General features: G+C 38.2%; 1 protein-coding gene across 1 annotated transcript in view; it reads left to right on the forward strand.

Annotated features, from left to right (window-relative positions):
- Positions 1 to 19,334, forward strand: part of ITGAV (integrin subunit alpha V) — a 44,905-nt gene that overhangs the window by 11,698 nt on the left and 13,873 nt on the right. Inside the window, exons 3-19 of the mRNA XM_079310424.1 lie at positions 4,477 to 4,568; positions 5,070 to 5,184; positions 6,295 to 6,356; positions 7,839 to 7,884; positions 9,335 to 9,460; positions 10,173 to 10,217; positions 10,390 to 10,433; positions 10,522 to 10,578; positions 10,958 to 11,010; positions 11,394 to 11,596; positions 13,420 to 13,611; positions 13,724 to 13,769; positions 14,324 to 14,425; positions 15,139 to 15,197; positions 16,171 to 16,325; positions 17,733 to 17,870; positions 18,226 to 18,293. Coding sequence (XP_079166550.1) covers positions 4,477 to 4,568; positions 5,070 to 5,184; positions 6,295 to 6,356; positions 7,839 to 7,884; positions 9,335 to 9,460; positions 10,173 to 10,217; positions 10,390 to 10,433; positions 10,522 to 10,578; positions 10,958 to 11,010; positions 11,394 to 11,596; positions 13,420 to 13,611; positions 13,724 to 13,769; positions 14,324 to 14,425; positions 15,139 to 15,197; positions 16,171 to 16,325; positions 17,733 to 17,870; positions 18,226 to 18,293 — 1,603 coding nt within the window. The remainder of the gene's footprint in view (positions 1 to 4,476; positions 4,569 to 5,069; positions 5,185 to 6,294; positions 6,357 to 7,838; positions 7,885 to 9,334; positions 9,461 to 10,172; positions 10,218 to 10,389; positions 10,434 to 10,521; positions 10,579 to 10,957; positions 11,011 to 11,393; positions 11,597 to 13,419; positions 13,612 to 13,723; positions 13,770 to 14,323; positions 14,426 to 15,138; positions 15,198 to 16,170; positions 16,326 to 17,732; positions 17,871 to 18,225; positions 18,294 to 19,334) is intronic.

The raw sequence follows: 19,334 nt of genomic DNA on the forward strand, positions 1-19,334 counted from the left end.
CATAAAAACGGGCAGGCTGCAAGTTACAACTGGATCCACTTACTCAACAGCAGGACTTTCCTAGTAACTCCTTTGTTCCTGTAGCTGATAACATTTACCTTGGGAAAAGAAGGTGCCAGCTATCCAAACGTGATCGTTAAAACAATTCCATTGCTGAAAAAACTTTGGATCTTTTTATTATGTTTGAAAGACGGATTTATTTTCTTTTTCTGCAATTTCTACCTAGCATCTCTCCACATTACTACATCCTATAGGATTTGAATTTATAAATGAAAATTAAAGAGACAGTGTTCCGTTGGTCCACCAGCAATGGACCAATTTTTTTGTTTTTTAAATTTTAATTCTATTCTTGCCCTGACTACCCCATCCCTCCACCTGGAAAGTACCTTGTGAGACACAGCACTGTTGACTTGACATGTCAGCCCTTTTTCCCTATTGAAAGAGTCATGTAAAGTCATCTTGTGATGTCTGCTACAGTCAGAAGGAGCAAAGGAAAGAGCAGAGCATAAGCTGCCTTTACAGATGGAAATAATACCCCATGGTCATATGACACAATCCTGGAATTAATGACTCATCAAGTCCTTGTAGCACTGACAAATAGCACTGTATAAAAACTCTGAATTTAAAGGCTTTTTCAAGGCAAGGTTGGATGGAACTCTGAGCAACCTGGTTTAGTGGAAGGTGTCCCTGCCCATGGCAGAGAGGTTGGAGCCTTTAAGGTCCCTTCAAACCCAAACCATTCTGTGTTTCTGTGATTAAAAATGTATGTCATTGTCTTCAAGACATGTGTATGGTATTTTTGGGATCCCCTGAAATTTTAGAAATACAAGAAAAGTCTGTAAGAAATACAATAAGGAATAACCCTTATAGTACTAAGGCTGATTATAATACATCAAAGCATTGGTCTGGATTTATGCATCCCTGTATGCTTAAATCTTACCTATAATACAGTTTTGGTTTGTTTAAAGTTTGTTTTTGGTTTGTTTAAAGTTTGTTTGTTTTTTAATGGGTATGGGAGAAGGCTTGTTATTTTTGTTTTTTAAAAAAATATATAACTACCACCAAAAATGATATGAAGATAAAATAAAATCAAGTCAGCCTCTTTGTAATAAAACACAGAAATGCTCAAGTCAGTCCTGTACATTCTCAGACACTTTATGGTATAGGTCAACATTTGACTGTGGTTAAAATTGCTTCAGTGAAGGCTCCTATTTAAGTGTTTTAACGTTTGTTTTTCCCACTCATGAAGAAAAATTCAAATGGTTTCTTGTTTAAAGTAAGGGGATTTTTGTTGAATGGGTGTTTTCCAGATTTCCTCATAAAATTAGTTTCTCTTTGGATCTAAGAGAAAGGCTTGTAATCTATTTGCAGACTTTTTCCTGAGAGGAATTTTGAGTGAGGTGAGCTAATAGGTAAAAAATAGGTTAAAAAAGGTTATTTTCTTCTGTAATGGGGAGTTAATGTCAGATTTGGCCTGTGTCAATTTTTTACCTGAGACATCTGTCAGTGTTTCCAATGTACATACTTTCAACTTGATCTGGATCTTCTGTCAGTGTTTCCAATGTGCATACTTTCTACTTGATCTAGATCTTCTGTCCTCGTGCACTTTCCAGTGTTGCCATTTTCAAACTGAGAGGGTTCTTAAGACCCCTTAGCTTTACAGAACCTAAATAAGCTTTAGATAAAACTCAGTCTAAGTCATCTTAGCCTTGCAGCACATCTTGGTTTGTTATCTGTGTCTGCACTGACACAGGGCATCTTGACTGAGATGTTTGCAATTGTGTTTCTACAGCAGCAATGTGCTATAAATAAATAAAATCCATTTTGCCAAATTGCCTAATGGAACACATTTTTCTGTGGGGTGGTGGGGTTTTGTAAGAATTCCTCATTTGTTGGTCAGGCCTTCAGAAATTACGATGCTGGCTTCTGAAGTCATGACATCTGGCACATAAACTGCATTTGGCACATCATTATCTTTGTGGTCATGTTCATTTGCTTTCTGGTTTGGAGATTTGGGGCTTTTATGTGCCAACTTCTAGTTGTATCTGAAAGCATGGAGATTTCTAATATTATCCTCAATTTAGAGCTGAATCAGGGCTTTTTAATACTGTAGAAAAGTATTTTTGTCCCCTAACCACTAAAGGAGATGCTGTCCTGGATACTGATTCCTCTTGGCAGCTGGAGAGTGTGCAGGGAAAAGGCAGAGAGGAGCTTTTTGGGCAGCCTGTGCTGGTGGTTCTGCTGGCTCCCCTCTCCTCCAGTGCAGTCAACACAGACCATGGGCAGGTGGCACCACTAACCAGTGTTTGGCTTTCTTTTTATTGTATTTTTTATTCTCGTAATTCATCCCAGACTTGGAGGAGCTAATTTCCTTAACAGCTGAGATAAAATCAGATTGTTGATAATGCAGAATTGCTGCTTACTTGCTATTGCAACACAACCTTTCCTTCTACTTCCTGCCTGTTGTTTTAAACTTAAATGGGAGGTTTGCATCCTAGACACCTTTATAGTACCTAGAACAATAGGATTCTGCTTTACACTATGGAACTGCTGTACCAGCTTTCATTTTTGCCATATATATAAATATCCAACAAAAAAGTATAGAATGCCACTCTACAACCATTCCCAAGTTTTACATTGTTTAAAGCTGTGTTTGGCAAGTAGAGCTGAGAGATTTCTTTGTATTCAGGAGTAGCTGGAGGAGTAGAGGGCAGAAGCCAAATCTGTCTTTCCAGGCTACGTAACCCTGGGTGTGGTTAAAAGATGAATTAACCACTTTTAAATCCCTTTTGGTGCCAAAAAGGATATAAACCTCAGCCTTGTGTTGGTGTCTTCTCCCCAGCAAGTTAGCACTGCTCCCCTCCCCTTGCAGCCAGCTGGACTGGAACCTCATCCTGCTGAATAGTTTTTTAGAAGGGTTCATTTTTAGGTGGTTCATGTTGTGGCCATGTCACCAGGGAGTAGTGCCAAGAGAGACACAGGCAGCAGGAATGAACACATGGACAGGAGGGAACTGCTGCAGCTTCATCTGAAACTAATCCAGTCATGCCTTTGAGCAAAACTATCTGTGGGTGGATTTTCATAGTTAAGGCAATGATCAGAAAAAATGGTGGTAAAACAGGGATTTTTGTGTGTGCCAAAGATAGTTCCCAATTTGGAAAACTTCTTGATCTGGTTTTGTTTTTCTGTACCATTGAAAGGTGACATGCAGGTCTCCAAGCTCCATTTTAGCCTGTGCAAGGGTGAGGGTACAAAGGTTCAATGTACATGGATCTGTGCAGGTGTGCTGATCATCAGCCCCCCCAAGCCTTTAGCACCAGTCCAGTAAGAGATGGGGGAGAGATAACAGAGGGAGGTGGGGCTTTGAGTCAAAGTCAATGCCTTTGATGACATTAGAAAAAGCCACAATAGTTCTCTGTGCTGCAATGTGCTTGGCATTGGTTTCTGTGCACTTCTAATCTGAGAGCAAAAATAGTTCAGATACTTGCTTGTTTTGGCTGACTCGGCAGATTAAAATCTCTTCTGTCTTTTTCATGGGACTTTCCTAAAGGAAGTAACACAATCTCTGCAGACAAAACATTCTTTACAAGGTGTGGAAGTTTTGATTCAAGTGGCCACAGTCTCTGATTCATAGCAGGGTTGGGTTTGGGGATCCCCCCTGGCACTCTGGAAGTGAAATATGTCTTTTGTCTCATCATTCCTGTAGTTTCAGCCTCTATAAACCAGCCATTTAGGGAACTTTTAGAAAAGGTATGTTTTTCCCAGTGTTATATTGATTTTCTCATCATGCTGGCAATGTTTTCCTCATTTTGCCAATGAAAGTACACAGGAAACAACAAATAATTCTGACTTTCAGCATTCACCCCTGCAGAAATACTACTTGTTTCTATATGCCAGCGTCACAGAACAGACACCAGTGCAAATTACTCTAACTTGCTCTCTTTCCCCATATCTTGTAAGCTTTCAAATTGCATTGCAGTGACACTCAGAATAGAGCTGTTACCACTTGGTAGAATTAGGAGAAGGATCTCATTCCTGATTCTAGCCAAAGCTCACATGATTTAATCAAGGCAATATTTCTTTTAGAAGCATTAGTCCTAACAGGGCTTTGGCTCTGATTCTTGAGCAGTGCTGTAATCTGCTTGGAAGTCAAATATCTCAACTATGAGGTATTTACTGTGTGGCTGTCAAACATGCTATAAACTTTGAGCTCTTACAACTAATCTGCTTTGTACCAATGCTCTGTGAGCAAGAATAGCTGCTTTGGGCCCTTGATATAAAAAAAAAAAAAAAAAAAAAACCCAAACAACTAATAAATCCTTTTAAAATACTGTTTTCATCAAAAGGTGATATTCTCCCATGTTGCTGTTTCTGGTTTTCTCTGTATGCATCAAAACCAATGGCTTAGTGATTTTTTTTTTTTAATTTTTACTGTACAGGTTCCTGTGAAATTAGGGTTCTTTTTTCTCTTTGTAGGTAACAGAGACTTTGCTCCTGGTGATCCCCTGGAATTTAAGTCTCATCAGTGGTTTGGAGCTTCTGTGAGATCCCAAAATGATAAAATTCTGGTAGGTCTTTGATGCCCTTCAGATGCATCAGTACTGAGATATTGCCATGGAAGAAAATGCAAAGAGATCCAGATAACTTGGAACTTAAACAAAACCCCACTAATTAGCATGGATTGTCTTTTCTTCAGAATTTCTTGGCTAGGCTTTGCTTAAGTCTTTATAAACAAAGGTTGGAGCATTTTTTTATAGTCTTAAGGAAAGTAGTAAAATTAGTTTGATGGAGTTAGAATGTGTTACAAATTCTTGATAAATAGTTAAAGCTGTTGCTTTAAGAATATATATTTCTAAAATTCTTGCTATAAATTAGTTATTTATAAATTAAAAACTGACCATAATTCTGCCCCACTGCTGGTAGTACATATCTCCTCTAATATGACAGGATGCATCTGCCAGGTTTTTTGTTGCTTTTCTGTAGAAAATTGGAATTTCATTGTATTATTTGATAGCCACCAGCATTTTGAAGAGGAGTTTGTTTCCTCACTGCTGTGTGTTCTTCCCTAGGCCTGTGCCCCACTGTACCACTGGAGAACTGAAACAAAACAAGAGAGAGAGCCTGTAGGAACTTGTTACCTGCTTGCTGGGTCAAAATTTGTGGAATATGCTCCCTGCAGGTCAAGTAAGTACAGGGCTCTTATATTGGTTTTCTCTTTGGAATTCCTCTTGTGTGTCACATTTTGTGTACATTTTGGAGCAGAGTGTTTTACAGCTATTTCTCCCTTCCATATATAGCAATTAGAACAAAACTTAAAAACTAGATTCAGACATCTGCAAAATTATGTAGCAAGTGCTTTTTCAAAGACTACATCTAGAATTTTTATGAATCTCAAGTATTTTATCATTTTTCAAGCACATTAAGGTGCAAGATCATTTTAGAAGACAAGGTTTTACAGAAATAGGTTCTGATGTCCCTGTGTGCATACACAAGTAATGATGCATTGTTTCATTTATATTAATTGTTGAACATTTGTAGTCTTATTTTCCAAATGCTTTGCATTTATTGGGTTGATAGATTATTCAGAGTTTTTTTTTAACCTAAAACTTGAATGTTAAAGTTAGGATTGACTTTTTATTTGCTGAAAATCATTTGTGAGCAGGAGAAATAAAATCCAGCCTGGTCCAACGTAACAAGAATTTAAATAAGTAAATATTAAACTAAATCATGCTAGGTAAAGAGTCACACTTTCAGATAAGGAGCTTCCAGCATTTCTGCTCTGAAACTGTATAATCCTAAAATTGATTCAGCCATAACAATTCTTGCTGGGATGAGTCTCAGTATGGAGGTATTTTTTTCAGCCAGGTGTGCTCTTTTTGTTTTAAGCCAATTCACCTTTCTTTTCCATACCAAAAGAAAAACTTACCCCTCTTTTCCAGATAACTTATTTTGTGAATAAAAATTGTAAATATATTTTCCCCAAGATTTTTTAAGATTAAATACAAAGGAATATGGGGTTGCTTTTTGCTTTGACTGTGCTAGCCTAGAACATGTGCTAATGTTACATGTCTCTTAGGCCAGCCCTAAAGTTATTACAGCATTTGGTTGGGAGTTGTTAATAGAGAGAAAATACCGATTAGGGAGAAAAGTATTCCAAGGTTCAAGTTTAGGAGTGCAAGTTTACATAGGAACATGCATTGAAAAGTAGCTGCAGAATCAACTGATTAAGTACTGATAATAGTTTATTTACTTATTTTTCTCCTCTTTCTTTTCTATCCTCTTTTTGTTTGGTAGCAACTATCGATGCAGATGGACAGGGATTTTGTCAAGGTGGATTTAGCATTGACTTTACAAAGGTATGTGATTTTTTTGTCATTTCTCTGGGTCAGCAGACAGCTGCAAGTTTACAAACACTCCTGATACAGAACACTTAGAAGCACAGCTATTATGAAACCAAATGTTACTGCTCCTGGCAGGGAGTGAACCCACAGCCAAGCAAAATTTATAAATAAACCACTCAAAGAGCTTTTATAAGCCTGTTTCTCCCTACATCTTCACAGCAGCACACTTTCACCTCTTGTAGGAACCATGTCCTGAACAAATAATCTGCTTTCCCAGCTTCCTGCCATACCCCTCTGCTGCTCCTCACATGGATTCAGCTGTTAAAAGTCAGGATTTTTGAGATGTGTTCATAGCTAGTGTTACTTCTTGAGGAGTAACAACTCAGGGAACTGGTAAACAAAGTGCTTGATTTTTGATTTTCTCATCAACTAGAAGTACAGGGGTTTATTACTGACTTACATTTCTTCTACTTTTGTGTTCTCCCTGCCTGTTGTAGTTCTTTATGTGCTTCAAATTCACAATGACTTTTGCAATGCAAGCCCAGTAAAACTGTTCACAGGTCTGAGAACATACTATAATGATTTATATTGTACACTGAAATTGCTGAGCAAAGTCAGGACATGTTAAGACCACGCAAGCCCTGTTTGTGATGTGGCTTTTTTTGGGTTCTCTCATCTCTGGATGAGGTCATATCCTGTCACTCTGTGCCCAAGGCCACTCTTGGTTTTTCTCCAGAGGAAACTGCCAAGTGCAGGATAGCACTGTGAGTTTTTGGGTTGTTTTGCACACATCCTCAGATTCACGATGCAGAATCCAGGCCCAGTTAAAACCAGCTTTGGGCTCCAATCCAAAACCTTAGAGTGGGCAGGCCAGGGTATATCTCCAAATGTCTGACCTAGATTTTTTCTGAGTGGTGAGTAGGAGCTTTTAGCATTAAAACCTGAATAAGTGACTTAATTATGCACAAAGCCTATGGCCTAATTCAATACTTACAGAGCAAATTCCCAACCCCAGGATAGCTAATGTAGTTAAAGTTCCATAAAATGGTTTGTGAATTGCAATTGTGCCAAAAAATGTGGAGTGGGGGAATTACATCACAGTTATTCTGAATAAATATTTTCTAATGATAAGTTACAGAAAGTGGCAGAGGCAAAAAATGACACTATTTTGTGTGCTGACCTAAAAACATGATGTAACACTGAGTTTTCTCCTAATAGTATTCCTGTTGCCATACATATATGGAGGAAGAAGGCTCTATTACAGTAAAAACAGAATTCTACCTAGCATTCTAAATGGTGAAATAGGTTAGCACTTTACAAGATGCATTTCTAATTAATCACTCCTTCAGAAAGGAAAATGTGTGGTGGTCAGCAGAGCTAGTGATGTATATGCATGGGATTTCTTCCCACAAACATAGGACATGTTGTCTGGCTTTAGATGTGCTTAATGAGTTTTTAATTTTTCTTTCTGTCTTCCTTGTTTTATTCCCTTCCAAGGGAGACAGGGTGCTGCTTGGAGGACCTGGAAGTTTTTACTGGCAAGGTGAGATATATCATTAAGTCACAGAGATTTTCTCTTTATCCTCTTGGTCATTTTGATCCACACTCCTCCAGCTGTCGTCAGTAAGAAAATTGATAGAAATATTCCTTTGTCATTATCTGCTGAATAATCAAAGCAACCACAGATAAAGGTTGTAGTAATAATAGTATAGATGTCCTTTGTGTTCTAAATAATTCCATGATCATTATACAGGCTGGAACTTGAGATTTGTTTTCATCAACAGGATAAGTTTCCTTTAGTGTATTTTGTTTCACTATCTACATCTTTTATAATCTGACACACATACAAATTGCATGCAAACTTTCAGTGAGAAATATCCCCTTTAAAGAGAATTCCATTGTTTTTCTCTGATGACAAAGATATTTTGCATTTGTATTAACTGGTTTGTGCTGTGGGGCGCATTTTACCTTTACCTGGCATTACCTGTATACTTTGCTCACGTGGGATTCAGCTGGTGTTTGTTTGCAGGATTATTTACCCTTTAACTGCAGCTCTCTGTTCAAAGGAGGGTGCTGCTGTAATCAGGACACAGCTGCCAAACTCTGCTGCCTGCTTTCTAATGCAACATCTAATATTTATTAATAGATTTCTGTATCATGACAGCCTACATGTAGGTGCTACAGCACAGGAGGCTTATTCCAGTCCTGTGTTTTAAATTACACACAAAACTGAATGATTGGAGCTAAACTGCAGATACAATATCATATAAATTAGATTTCTGTGTTCATTTTATTGCTTTTTGGCAAAAGTGGCACTTCATCTGCCAAAACAACCTTATCCTGTTCTACTACCAAAAAAGCCTACTTGGCTCTGAATAGAAGACAATATAATACTTCTGAGAATGAAATTTTTCGTCCTAAACTTTTATTCCACATCCTGAGATGCTGGAGAAGGAATCTTCCCTTCACTTCATACATGTATTAATATGTATATGAAGTCAGTGCCATTTTGAATGGGGTTTTTTGGTGATTCAAGTTTTCATTTAAACTGGAAGAAAAGAATGTAATGGAGTCACCACCTAGTGGCTGATGAAGAGAAAACGGAGAACATGGCATTACAGTGTGCTCATCTATTTTTTGTTCATTTTACTGACTTGTCTGCCAAAACAGGTTCTTCTGTTGTGCTGTTTGAGCAAGGAGCACCCAAAGGGTTCAGTTCTGCACACCCATAAGCATATGATTCTAAACACTGCCTTTTAAGTCCTACCTTAGTGTAGGACTGGGCTCTGTTGTGTGCTTTTGATTCAGTAAGTGCACGTTTTTGCTGCAGTAGGATCCCTATTTCTGTGTCCTTGTGCAGCTGGCCCCTCTCCGCTCGGCGTTGTGCAAGAGCCGCTGCTTTCGAGGGCAGCATTCTGCAGATGAGTCACTTCAGTGAATGACTTCACAAATCCTGGCTGGGGTTTTAAGCTGTTTTCTCTCTCTCTCTTTAGGCCAGCTTATTTCTGACCGAGTGACAGAGATTGTGGCAAAGTATGACTCCAAAGTCTACAGTACCAAGTACGATGAGCAGTTAGCAACCAGACCTGCCAGTGCTGCTTTTGATGACAGCTACTTGGGTACGTGGTGGGAAATGAGAAACCTCCAGCTGGAACACTCCCTGCACTATTGATGCTTACATCTAAATCACACAGCTAATGATTCAGCATCTGACAGATAACAAGGGGGTGACATTCCTGAAAATGCAGTCGTTTGCGTATGGTGGAATTGTAGTTATTTATTGTAGTTATTTTGCTGTGGGCTTGACTCAAAAAGCACCTGATGGCAAAATAAATGGAAATGTTTTTATAGTTTTCTGTGCTTTGTGATTCATGCTGAATATGGGAATGCCAAAAGCATGATTTTTATATGAGAGGTTAGTCACATAGTTGGTTGTTTCTTTGTTATTTAAAAGTGGCTATTTCTAAATAACCTACCAAAACAAATTAAAAATGCTAAAGAATTTTGTTTTGGAAGAAAAACAACGAGGAGTGGGAAATCATCATTTTGCTTCATGTATGTCTAACCAGGCTCAGGAAAAACACAAGGATATATCAGGACAATTTCCACCACAATGATTTTAAAATTTTCATCTTCTGATCTCAAATTCCTGGATACTGATGAATTACAGCCACTCATGGAGGTCTTCACAGTCTAAGGTGCTTCAAGGCAATATTTATACCAGTGCATTTTAAGATGAGGAGAGGAGGACTGTGCACAAAGACACCTGTGAGAAGTAGGAGAGATGAAAGGTTTAATAAGGTTTTTAAAGGTTTTCATCTGTCTCTGCAGGTTATTCAGTGGCTGTTGGAGACTTCAATGGTGATGGCATTGAAGGTAAGCCCCTTGCTTCAGTAAGAACATCATGTTAATAGGCTGGGCAGATCTTTCAAATCAGTGGTACAGTGCACAGAGAAATGCACCAAGGGCAAGGAATGAGCTGCTCTGTTTAGCAAAATCACTGTACTTTGGGATCTGACTGTTATCTGTGTCTTCCTTCATGTTTCAGACTTTGTATCAGGAGTCCCACGAGCAGCAAGAACTCTGGGCATGGTAAAAAATTTGAAACAATAAAATTTATAATAAATAAGAAAAGGTGACAATTGCTGGTATGTTGTAATGTGTATTTCTTCACATGCAGGTGTCCATTTACAATGGGAAGAACATGTCTTCCATGTACAACTTCACTGGAGAGCAGGTGTGTGGCTTTGCTGAGTGTGGTGGGTGACCAGGAAGCTTTTCCTATGTTGCAACAGTATTTAGAATATTAGATAACAGCCTGCATATTACTGGCTTGAAAGCCAAAGCAAAATTTTATGAAGACTGAGGGAATTCTAATCTTATTTAAATAAAGAAAATGCTGTCTGTTTTGAGAGCTGAGGAAGAGACTGGATCATGAAAGGGGAAATGGAAAAAGTAACTGATAGGTTACAGAGCATGGAAGAGAAATTAAAAAGAAAGGAACAAAAAAAACCTGTGGCATATATTATCATCTCCCTGATGCATTTTGTGTACAGATTTGTGTAATCTTGCTTATCACTACAACTCACAGGTTTGGTTTGGATTTTGTTTTCCAGATGGCTGCCTATTTTGGGTATTCAGTGGCTGCCACAGATATCGACGGGGACGAGTAAGTGTCCTCTTCTCCCTCTTCTTAGCAATGCCAGCCAGTTTCTTTCTGGAAAGACAAAAAAAAAGCTTTTATTAAAAGGTCTTTGCCACAATCTAGATTTCTGTCTTCATTGCTGGTTTAACACATCTGCATGACTCTTTCTAACTCTCCTGGGTTTTTTTTTGCATATGTCTACATAAATAGATATGTATATTCACATGCTTAGGGTCCATTAAATTTCCACATATTTGTGCTTACTTTGTCAATAAATACTTGCCTTCAGTTGCATTTAAAGCTAGTTAACTTTCATCTGAGTGCTGCCTTCAGTGCTGAGTTCACAGGTGCTGAAGAGAATGAATTCCCATGCTGCTACTGAGGAGCTCTGTCCTTTTGTGGTCCAGTTACACAGATCTGTTTATTGGAGCCCCTCTTTTCATGGATCGAAGCTCGGATGGGAAGCTGCAGGAGGTTGGCCAGGTGACCATCTGCCTGCAGCGAGCCTCGGGGGGGTTTCAGATGGCCAAGCTGCACGGCTTTGAGATCTTCGCCAGATTCGGCAGCTCCATCGCGCCCCTGGGGGACCTGGACCAGGATGGCTTCAATGGTAGGATATGCTCCTTGGGCAGGGCCTCCTGTTGTGGAGGGAGCAGCCAGCACTGGCAGTGTGCATGCTGCACACAAGCACTGGGTGCTGCAGCTGTGGCCGAGTGTGGGACGCAGGTCTAGACTCCTTTCGATGCTTGTATGCTACTCCCAGGAATGCTAACAGGAGTTCCATGGATGCATCGAGCAGAGACTATACCACTGAAACAACCCCATGGACTGCTCTGGCTCTTACACTGACCACCTCATTGCTGTGGTGGAAATACTCAATAGCAGCTGCAGCCAGATGTACCCAGAGCTGAGTGTCTTGAGTGAGTAAATGGAGGAGAGGTTTGAGTCTGACACAGCTGGAGCTGAGGATTCTCAAACCCCTTGCCTAAGCTTCTTGTTACTTTCTGATGGGAATGAAGAGCAATGAAGCAGATAAGAATCATGTAGTGTTGAGATGGAGATTTCCAGGGACTTCTTAATGTCCATTGTACTCCAATGTTGCCTGAAGAGTAGTGGGAGTTTGAGTTCCACCAGAAATCTTCTTTTTTTTTTTCTAAACTGCATGCAAGCTAAGTATTTTCTGTAAGATCACAAATTACAATAGATGGTTACTTCAAATTCCTGGGTAGCTCTAATTTGTTTTTAATGCATAAGTTCATACTGTAGACCTTTTTAGTTGTTAACTGGATGTAGAATCAGTATGAAGATGTGAGATTACTGCAACTATCTACAGAAGACACTGGACAGCTGATAGCCAAAATTCCAGTCACTTGATGAGATTATCCCAAACATTTTTTGATTCCATCATACTTAACATTTGAAATGCACTGTAGGAAAGTGAATCATAACAAAAGCTGCCTGTTTGCTGTTATTTAGTCTGTTTGTTTTGGGTTTTATTGCTCTGCATTATTTTGCGAGTGTTAATTAAAATATCTTCCATCATAGTTTAGTGCAAGATAGAAATTTTTACTGTCTTCATTAAGTTTTAAAATAGGAATCAAAACCACAAAATTGTAAACTTTTGAGTCCTTATTCTTTTCATCAAACTTCCCCAAATTTCAGAAAAGAAGGAGAAATGTAATTATTCCAAGTAATGTTTTATGTTTGGTTCATGACCTATCTATGGACATGCTGAAATTAAATCATATGTAATTTCTAAAGCTGTCCATACAGATAGTCTAATTAGCATTTTGTTTCTTACCATTTATTAATCATTAACAGTGAGTACTTTTAAATTTAAGGAATAGAATAACTGCACTAACTGGAAGTTTTCCATAAAATATGCTGCCAAGCCATGACTGGGATAGACTGGATTTTAGTATTTACCATTATTTGGTTTAGGATGATTTAAATTTTCCAAATTATTAACATGTCCCACCCATTGGAAGAACATGAACATTTAAATGAAATGGGAAGAGAGTCACACTTAGTTTTGTGGTTTGGCACCCACAGTGACTAACTCTGCTTGTTTTAATAATCTCAAAACCATCCCAAATCCATATGATTTTACTGCAAGTCAGTTACTAAAGTGCAGAAGTATTTGTAGAACTATTTCTCTCCTCCCTATCCCCATGAAAGGCTGTGACATGTTCTTGTTAAACATTTGTACTTTTTAGAGAAAATAGCATCCAATAATAAAAGAAAAGACAGAACAAATAAAAGGAGCAATAAGCAAACAAATGTTGATGAACATTTTAAAGGCTGGTTGCATTTCCTCCCTATGGACACACATTGAAACTGAAAAAAAAAAATCAGAAATTATTGATTGATGTAAGCACAAACATGTTCTAGTTTGTGTCTGGAGATGTTGATGATCCTTCTTTTGATTTTCAGATATTGCAATCGCTGCACCTTATGGTGGAGAGGACAAGAGAGGACTTGTGTATATCTACAATGGAGGAGCAAATGGTTTGAATGCCATGCCATCCCAGACCCTGGAGGGACAGTGGGCTGCTCGCACCATGCCCCCCAGCTTTGGGTACTCGCTGAAAGGAGCCACAGATGTGGACAAAAATGGATATCCAGGTCCTCTGCTCCAAATGGCACTTTGCAATAACTCAATAGCAGTGTCACCCCTGGGAAACAGCACATCTCAACAAGCAAGTTGTAATGTGTAATATGTCTCCTCTCTTTCTAGACTTGATTGTTGGAGCCTTTGGTGTGGACACAGCTGTTCTGTACAGGTAAGGGTTCCTCTGTGCTTGGACCTGAGTGAAAGCTCAGTGGAGTTCTGGGGTTACAAAAGAAGGCAGGATCAAGGAAGTCTGAAAATCTGCCACTCCACTATCCAGACCTCTGGAGGTGGAAAAACACTGTACTACTTTTTTTACTGAGTAAACCTATCTGCTGTCTAAAATTCATCTTTCTCAATAATATGTATTCAGGAGAAAACATAAAGAAGCTGTCTTGAAGGCTTTCTGAGTGTCAGTTTTCTAGATTGACCCAACAGCTGCAAGCTATTACACTGCAATCCCAATATTCTCATCCCAGCTTGCTCATTTTGGGAGAATATGTTGGTCTGTGCAATAAGTAGACAGCTCTTCCTCTTTACACAGTTGTCCATGTTGTGGCTGATGGAAATGACAGGGCACAGAAAAGCTTCATCTAGTCAATGGTTATTTGTTTTTCTTGTGGTTTCACTAAATATTGTGTGTCTGTGTATATTGCACAATTTGATGGGGGGGGGCATTGTCAAACATGGTGTTGAGTGCTCTTCAAGAGGATGTTTTCTTTGCAGGGCTAGACCAGTTATTAGAGTAAATGCTGCCCTGGAAGTTAATCCAACCATCCTAAACCCAGAAAACAAAGCCTGTTCACTGGGAGATCTAAAAGTTTCTTGGTAAGCAGAGCATCTGTGTTTTCCTTTGAGGGGAGGGATTTCTTGGGTTTTAATTTTGTAAGCTTCCAATTTTGAAAGGTCTCAGGAAGTCTAGTCATCTTATTAAAAAAAAAAAAGACAAATATTTTTCTGCAAGAGCAGACAATACAATACAAAATAAGAACTCTCTGACAGCAGATGGAGGGCCAGTACTGTCTTTAGTAGATGCCAGACTGACTCCCAAAACCTGCAGAGACTGCCAGTTGTCTCTTGAGTAGAGTGAGGTCTTCCCAAAATGGCAGCACATCACAGGGTATTTGCAGTGTTTTTACCCACTAATGTACACACTTGGGCAATGATCTGTTCTGTAAACTGATTTTGCTTCTGGTTCCCAGACTATTATCCAAATCCACTTTCCCTTCCTACTGCTAGCTTTCTTTTCAGGGTCAATATAATAGCTTTAAAAATAAGACCCATTTGATTACAGAAGTAAACATTCCAGTCCACAGGAGATTGTCCCTAGACAAATCAAGACTCCACAGCTCTGCATTGCCTGCAATTCTGTCTCCTTATTAATAGATTATAGTTTCTCTTCCATCAGTAGAAAACAGCTTTTGGAAATGAGCTAGAGTCTCAAAAAGAGGATACATCTGAACAGAAATAAACAGTGAGGAATTTTAGAAGAAAATGAGAGAAAAACTGTGTGAAATTAATTTCTTTTTCCTCTCAAACAGCTTCAAAGTAAAGTTCTGCTTAAAAGCGGATGGCAAGGGAAAGCTCCCGAACACACTCAGTAAGTTCTGCTCATTGAAAAATTAGAATCTTGTTGTATTGTTTGCAGACATGAGCAGTGGTCATTGTTATTTTCATGAGAAACAGCTGGGTGCCCTTTGCAGCACACTGCTGCCACTTGGGTGGCATGTACATCTGTGGTTTTTTTGGCTGTATATGTGTGGAAGTCATTTGACCATACCAGAGACTTTAAACATATGTTCAGCTATGTGGTTAACTAGTCTTAGAAAGCCCTTTGTACTTTACAGTATTTACAGTAACTCTCATTGAGGGGAGTTTTAGACAAGAATATTCAAGTATGTGCATTGTTAGGCCTGAGAGATACAGACAAGCCACAGGGAATTGTGACATCTGGTTGAGATCATGACTTTCTGATTGATATAATTGACTTTTAAAATCAGATTCTGGGATCAGAATCAGGAAAATATTGTTTCAAACAGGTTTTTAAGTTGTCTCCCAGAGATTTTGTAGTGTGTCAAGCAGCCTGCTGCAATCAGGTTTTGTCTACTGATGGCAAAGTCTTTTCCTTATTTTCTGTGGCACATACGTGGGAAGGCTCTGTTATGTATTTTAAGTTTTGTTATCTATATCAAATATTTCAAGTATTTAGATTAGTAGTAATATTTAAAAATACAAGTGTTATGTGCAAGATTGCTTGAAATTTTCTAGGGGAAAAAATTCTAACTTTATTTCTTGCAGTTCTACAGAAATTACAAATTATAAATGTATCTGTGTTCTTATATATTTCCATATTAAGGAAAAAGCAGAATCTAATTTAGAATAGCAACAGTGCTTGAGAACTAGTGTAGTGACAGATTTCACATGGAGAGAACTGGAAGTTTTAAGAGGGGCAAGCACTAGATTTTCATTGTAATTGAAATCAGTGTTCAGCTCCATTTCTGAGTGCAATGGAATGAGTTTTCTGAGTTTAATGGAATGAAATATCCCTAACCCAAACCCTTTGGCTTGGCCAGATTTCCAGGTGGAGCTGCTGTTGGATAAACTGAAGCAGAAAGGAGCTATAAGGAGAGCTCTCTTTCTCCACAGCAGACAGCCCAGCCACTCTAAGAACATGACAATTACAAAGGGGGGAAAAATGAACTGTGAGGAACTTGATGCCTTCTTGAGGGTAAGTAGCTATCAAAGTTTTAGGCAAATAATTTTTGGTGTGTTTTCTATTATAAGTTCATTGTGTAAGGTGTTAAAAAACCCCAAAATAACAACAACAACAAAAAGAAAATAAAAGAAAAAAATGCTAGAGGAACTTCATTTTCAGTGGCTAGACCTGAAATTACTAAAACCATATGTCTGTCTCAAATTACTGCTGCTGTCACAGGATGAGCAATGAATCTTATTGTGGCTAAGGTCCTGGTCCCTAAATACATTGAAAATTCAGCTCAGAACTTTGTTCTGGACTTCTTGGATAAGTCATCCAGGCACCAAATTAGTTACAATTTCCAAAGGACCATGAAAGTGAATAAGCAGAAGTTGTCCCATCTACTTTGGAGGTTAAAATTTGAAGAAAAATAACTGACAAGCCAAAATAAGCAAATAGCAGAGGAGATGAAGAAAGTTGAAATAATAAGTTTGCTTTTTCTCAGTCTTTCTGTTTTCATCCCCATGATTGTTAAAGATACTAACACAATTTAAAAGTTTAAATAAATAGAAGAAACATTGTATGTAAGTTCTATGCAGCTCAGTGCTCTCTGAGCACTTATAAATCAAACATATATAATACTTGCTTCCTACTAAAAAAATCCCAAATAAAAATGCTAGCAATCATAAAGAATTCACAGAGGGTAGGTAATACTTTCTATGACCTGACTTTTGTGAGTGGGTTATATATGGCATTAGACATCTCAGAATTTAGGATTAGTAAAGATTTAGCACATTTCCTCCTTACATTTTCATAAACAAAGTAATGGCACATGACCTATATGAAATGGTTATAAATGGGGTGCAAAGACAGTTTAAAACTAGATAATCAGTAAGTTTGTTCTTAGAAAAACATAGGAGACATGTTCTGAAATAAGATCCTGCAGCAAGCTGTGCCAGAGTCAGTAGTTTTCATTACTCTTGGAAATGAAGCAGAGTTTGCACTGAGCAAATCTGTGGCTGTTGAAAAGCTAAGAGATGGTTTGTAAGTTCTCTGAAAGGCAGGATCAACATTTGATAAACAAAATGATTTCAAATGAACAACATGAAAGTCAGCAACTTCCAAGTGCCAAGTAATAATTTCAGGAAGGAAAAATTATAAGTACAAAGATGAGGGATATTAGAAGCAGACTGAGGTTGGTCTGACAGGAAAGAGCAGAGCTGTGTAGCCCTCAGGCTCCTTGTTCCTGGATTTCCATGACTTAATATTTCTGTATGCTCCAGTTTTCCATTTGTTAAACAGGCATGTCAGTGCTAAAATTGTGCAGGTTTTCTGACAAGAGATTTTCTACTTTGAAAAGAGCTCAAAAGTTTCAATGTTGTTTTGGCCTCTCCATTCCTACTGCATTTTAATTGTGGTTCAAATCTTTGGTTTCCTTAGGATGAATCTGAGTTCAGGGACAAGCTCACTCCCATCACTATTTTTATGGAATATCGTCTGGATTACAGAACAGCTGCAGATGCCACAGGATTGCACCCTATCCTCAACCAGTTCACTCCTGCTAATATGAGCAGACAGGTAAAGTGCTTAGAATGATGAGAGAACTCAGGACATGCTTTGGTTCTTAGGGAGAAAATCAGTTAGAGTAGTACTGGAAGTGTTAACTGGAAGGCTTGGAGTGTTTCATCCATTCTCATTCTGCTCTATGTACATTATTTTTTTCCTTATAGTTTTCTCAAGGTAATAGACATAGGTTTTCTATTTTCTATAGCAAAACTCACTTATTTACTTCTAAGACTAATTACATGAAAACATTTCGTAACCAGCTATGTAGATTTTTTTTTATGTGGTAGTGAAACAGTATTACTGAAAATGTATGTCAGAACAGATGAAGGAATTATTACAACAATATGTGTGTTTGATTTTTGTATAGGCCCATATTCTGCTGGATTGTGGGGATGATAATATCTGCAAACCAAAGCTGGAGGTGTCAGTAGAAAGGTAAATACATTACAAAAATACAACAAGGAAAAGCAATTTCCCTACTTGAAGTCTAAAATTCAGTAGCTGGTAACACATTTGTTTAAGGGATGTGTTGAAATAAGTAGGACTTCTCATTGTACATGATCAAAACTCAGGCTTAAATGCTTAAAAAAAAACCCAACTATTTTCTGCTTTGTAACTTAATGTCTTTATCATGTAATGCACCCCTCCCACCCCAGCCTCCACTCTAAGTAGGCCATATTTATTTATTTATTTATTTGCTAAGCTGGACATGTACAGTGAGAATAAACCACTGCTAGCTGCCATTGTTCTGTTGTTTAATACCAGATAGACACATGAAAATGTGATTTTATCCAGGGGGAGGAGTAGGTCTCTCTCATCACATCTATGAAAAAAAATTGCTGGTATTGTTAGTCTCTTTTATCAAACCTGAAAAAAAGAGACAAATTTTCAGTGGTAATTCATGAGTCTGAGCTTTTTGTACTTTGTGTGGCCTGAAACCTCTCTTACTGTATTATCTCATAATCTGTTTTTTTAATGCATTATAGTATATGCACATTGTTTGTAGATAGGGCACTTCACAAGCACAAATTCATACAAACACTTCAGAAACATTTTACATCAGTGTAGGTACCTTGATGTTTTTGTTCCTAGTTGGTGAAATGAAAATACATTGTTTGCCAAGATTGTCTTTTTGTATCTGAAACCAAAGGTATTGCAAAGGTCTTGGCTCTATTCTGTGTAGTTGAGCCTTCCCTTGAGTTTTTTTATAAATATGTGCTTGTACCTCTGCAAAGTGGGCCTATAATTCAAAATGTACACAGGGATTTAACTGCTTATAATTGTTTGTTCCTTGTGAGAAAAGGGTGTCAGTGGTTTTTTGTTTTGTGATGTATTTTACAGGAAAGGTTCTTACAAAAGAACCTAATACTTGCTCCATTTGTGATTGTAGAAATAGGGTTTTTTAAAAGTACCTTAGAATTCTCCTGACACTCCTGAAGGAAAGGTACTGCCTCCAGATTTCTCCAGTGTCTTTGT

This window comes from Erithacus rubecula (assembly GCF_903797595.1).
Source record: "Erithacus rubecula genome assembly, chromosome: 8".
Lineage (NCBI taxonomy): Eukaryota > Metazoa > Chordata > Aves > Passeriformes > Muscicapidae > Erithacus > Erithacus rubecula.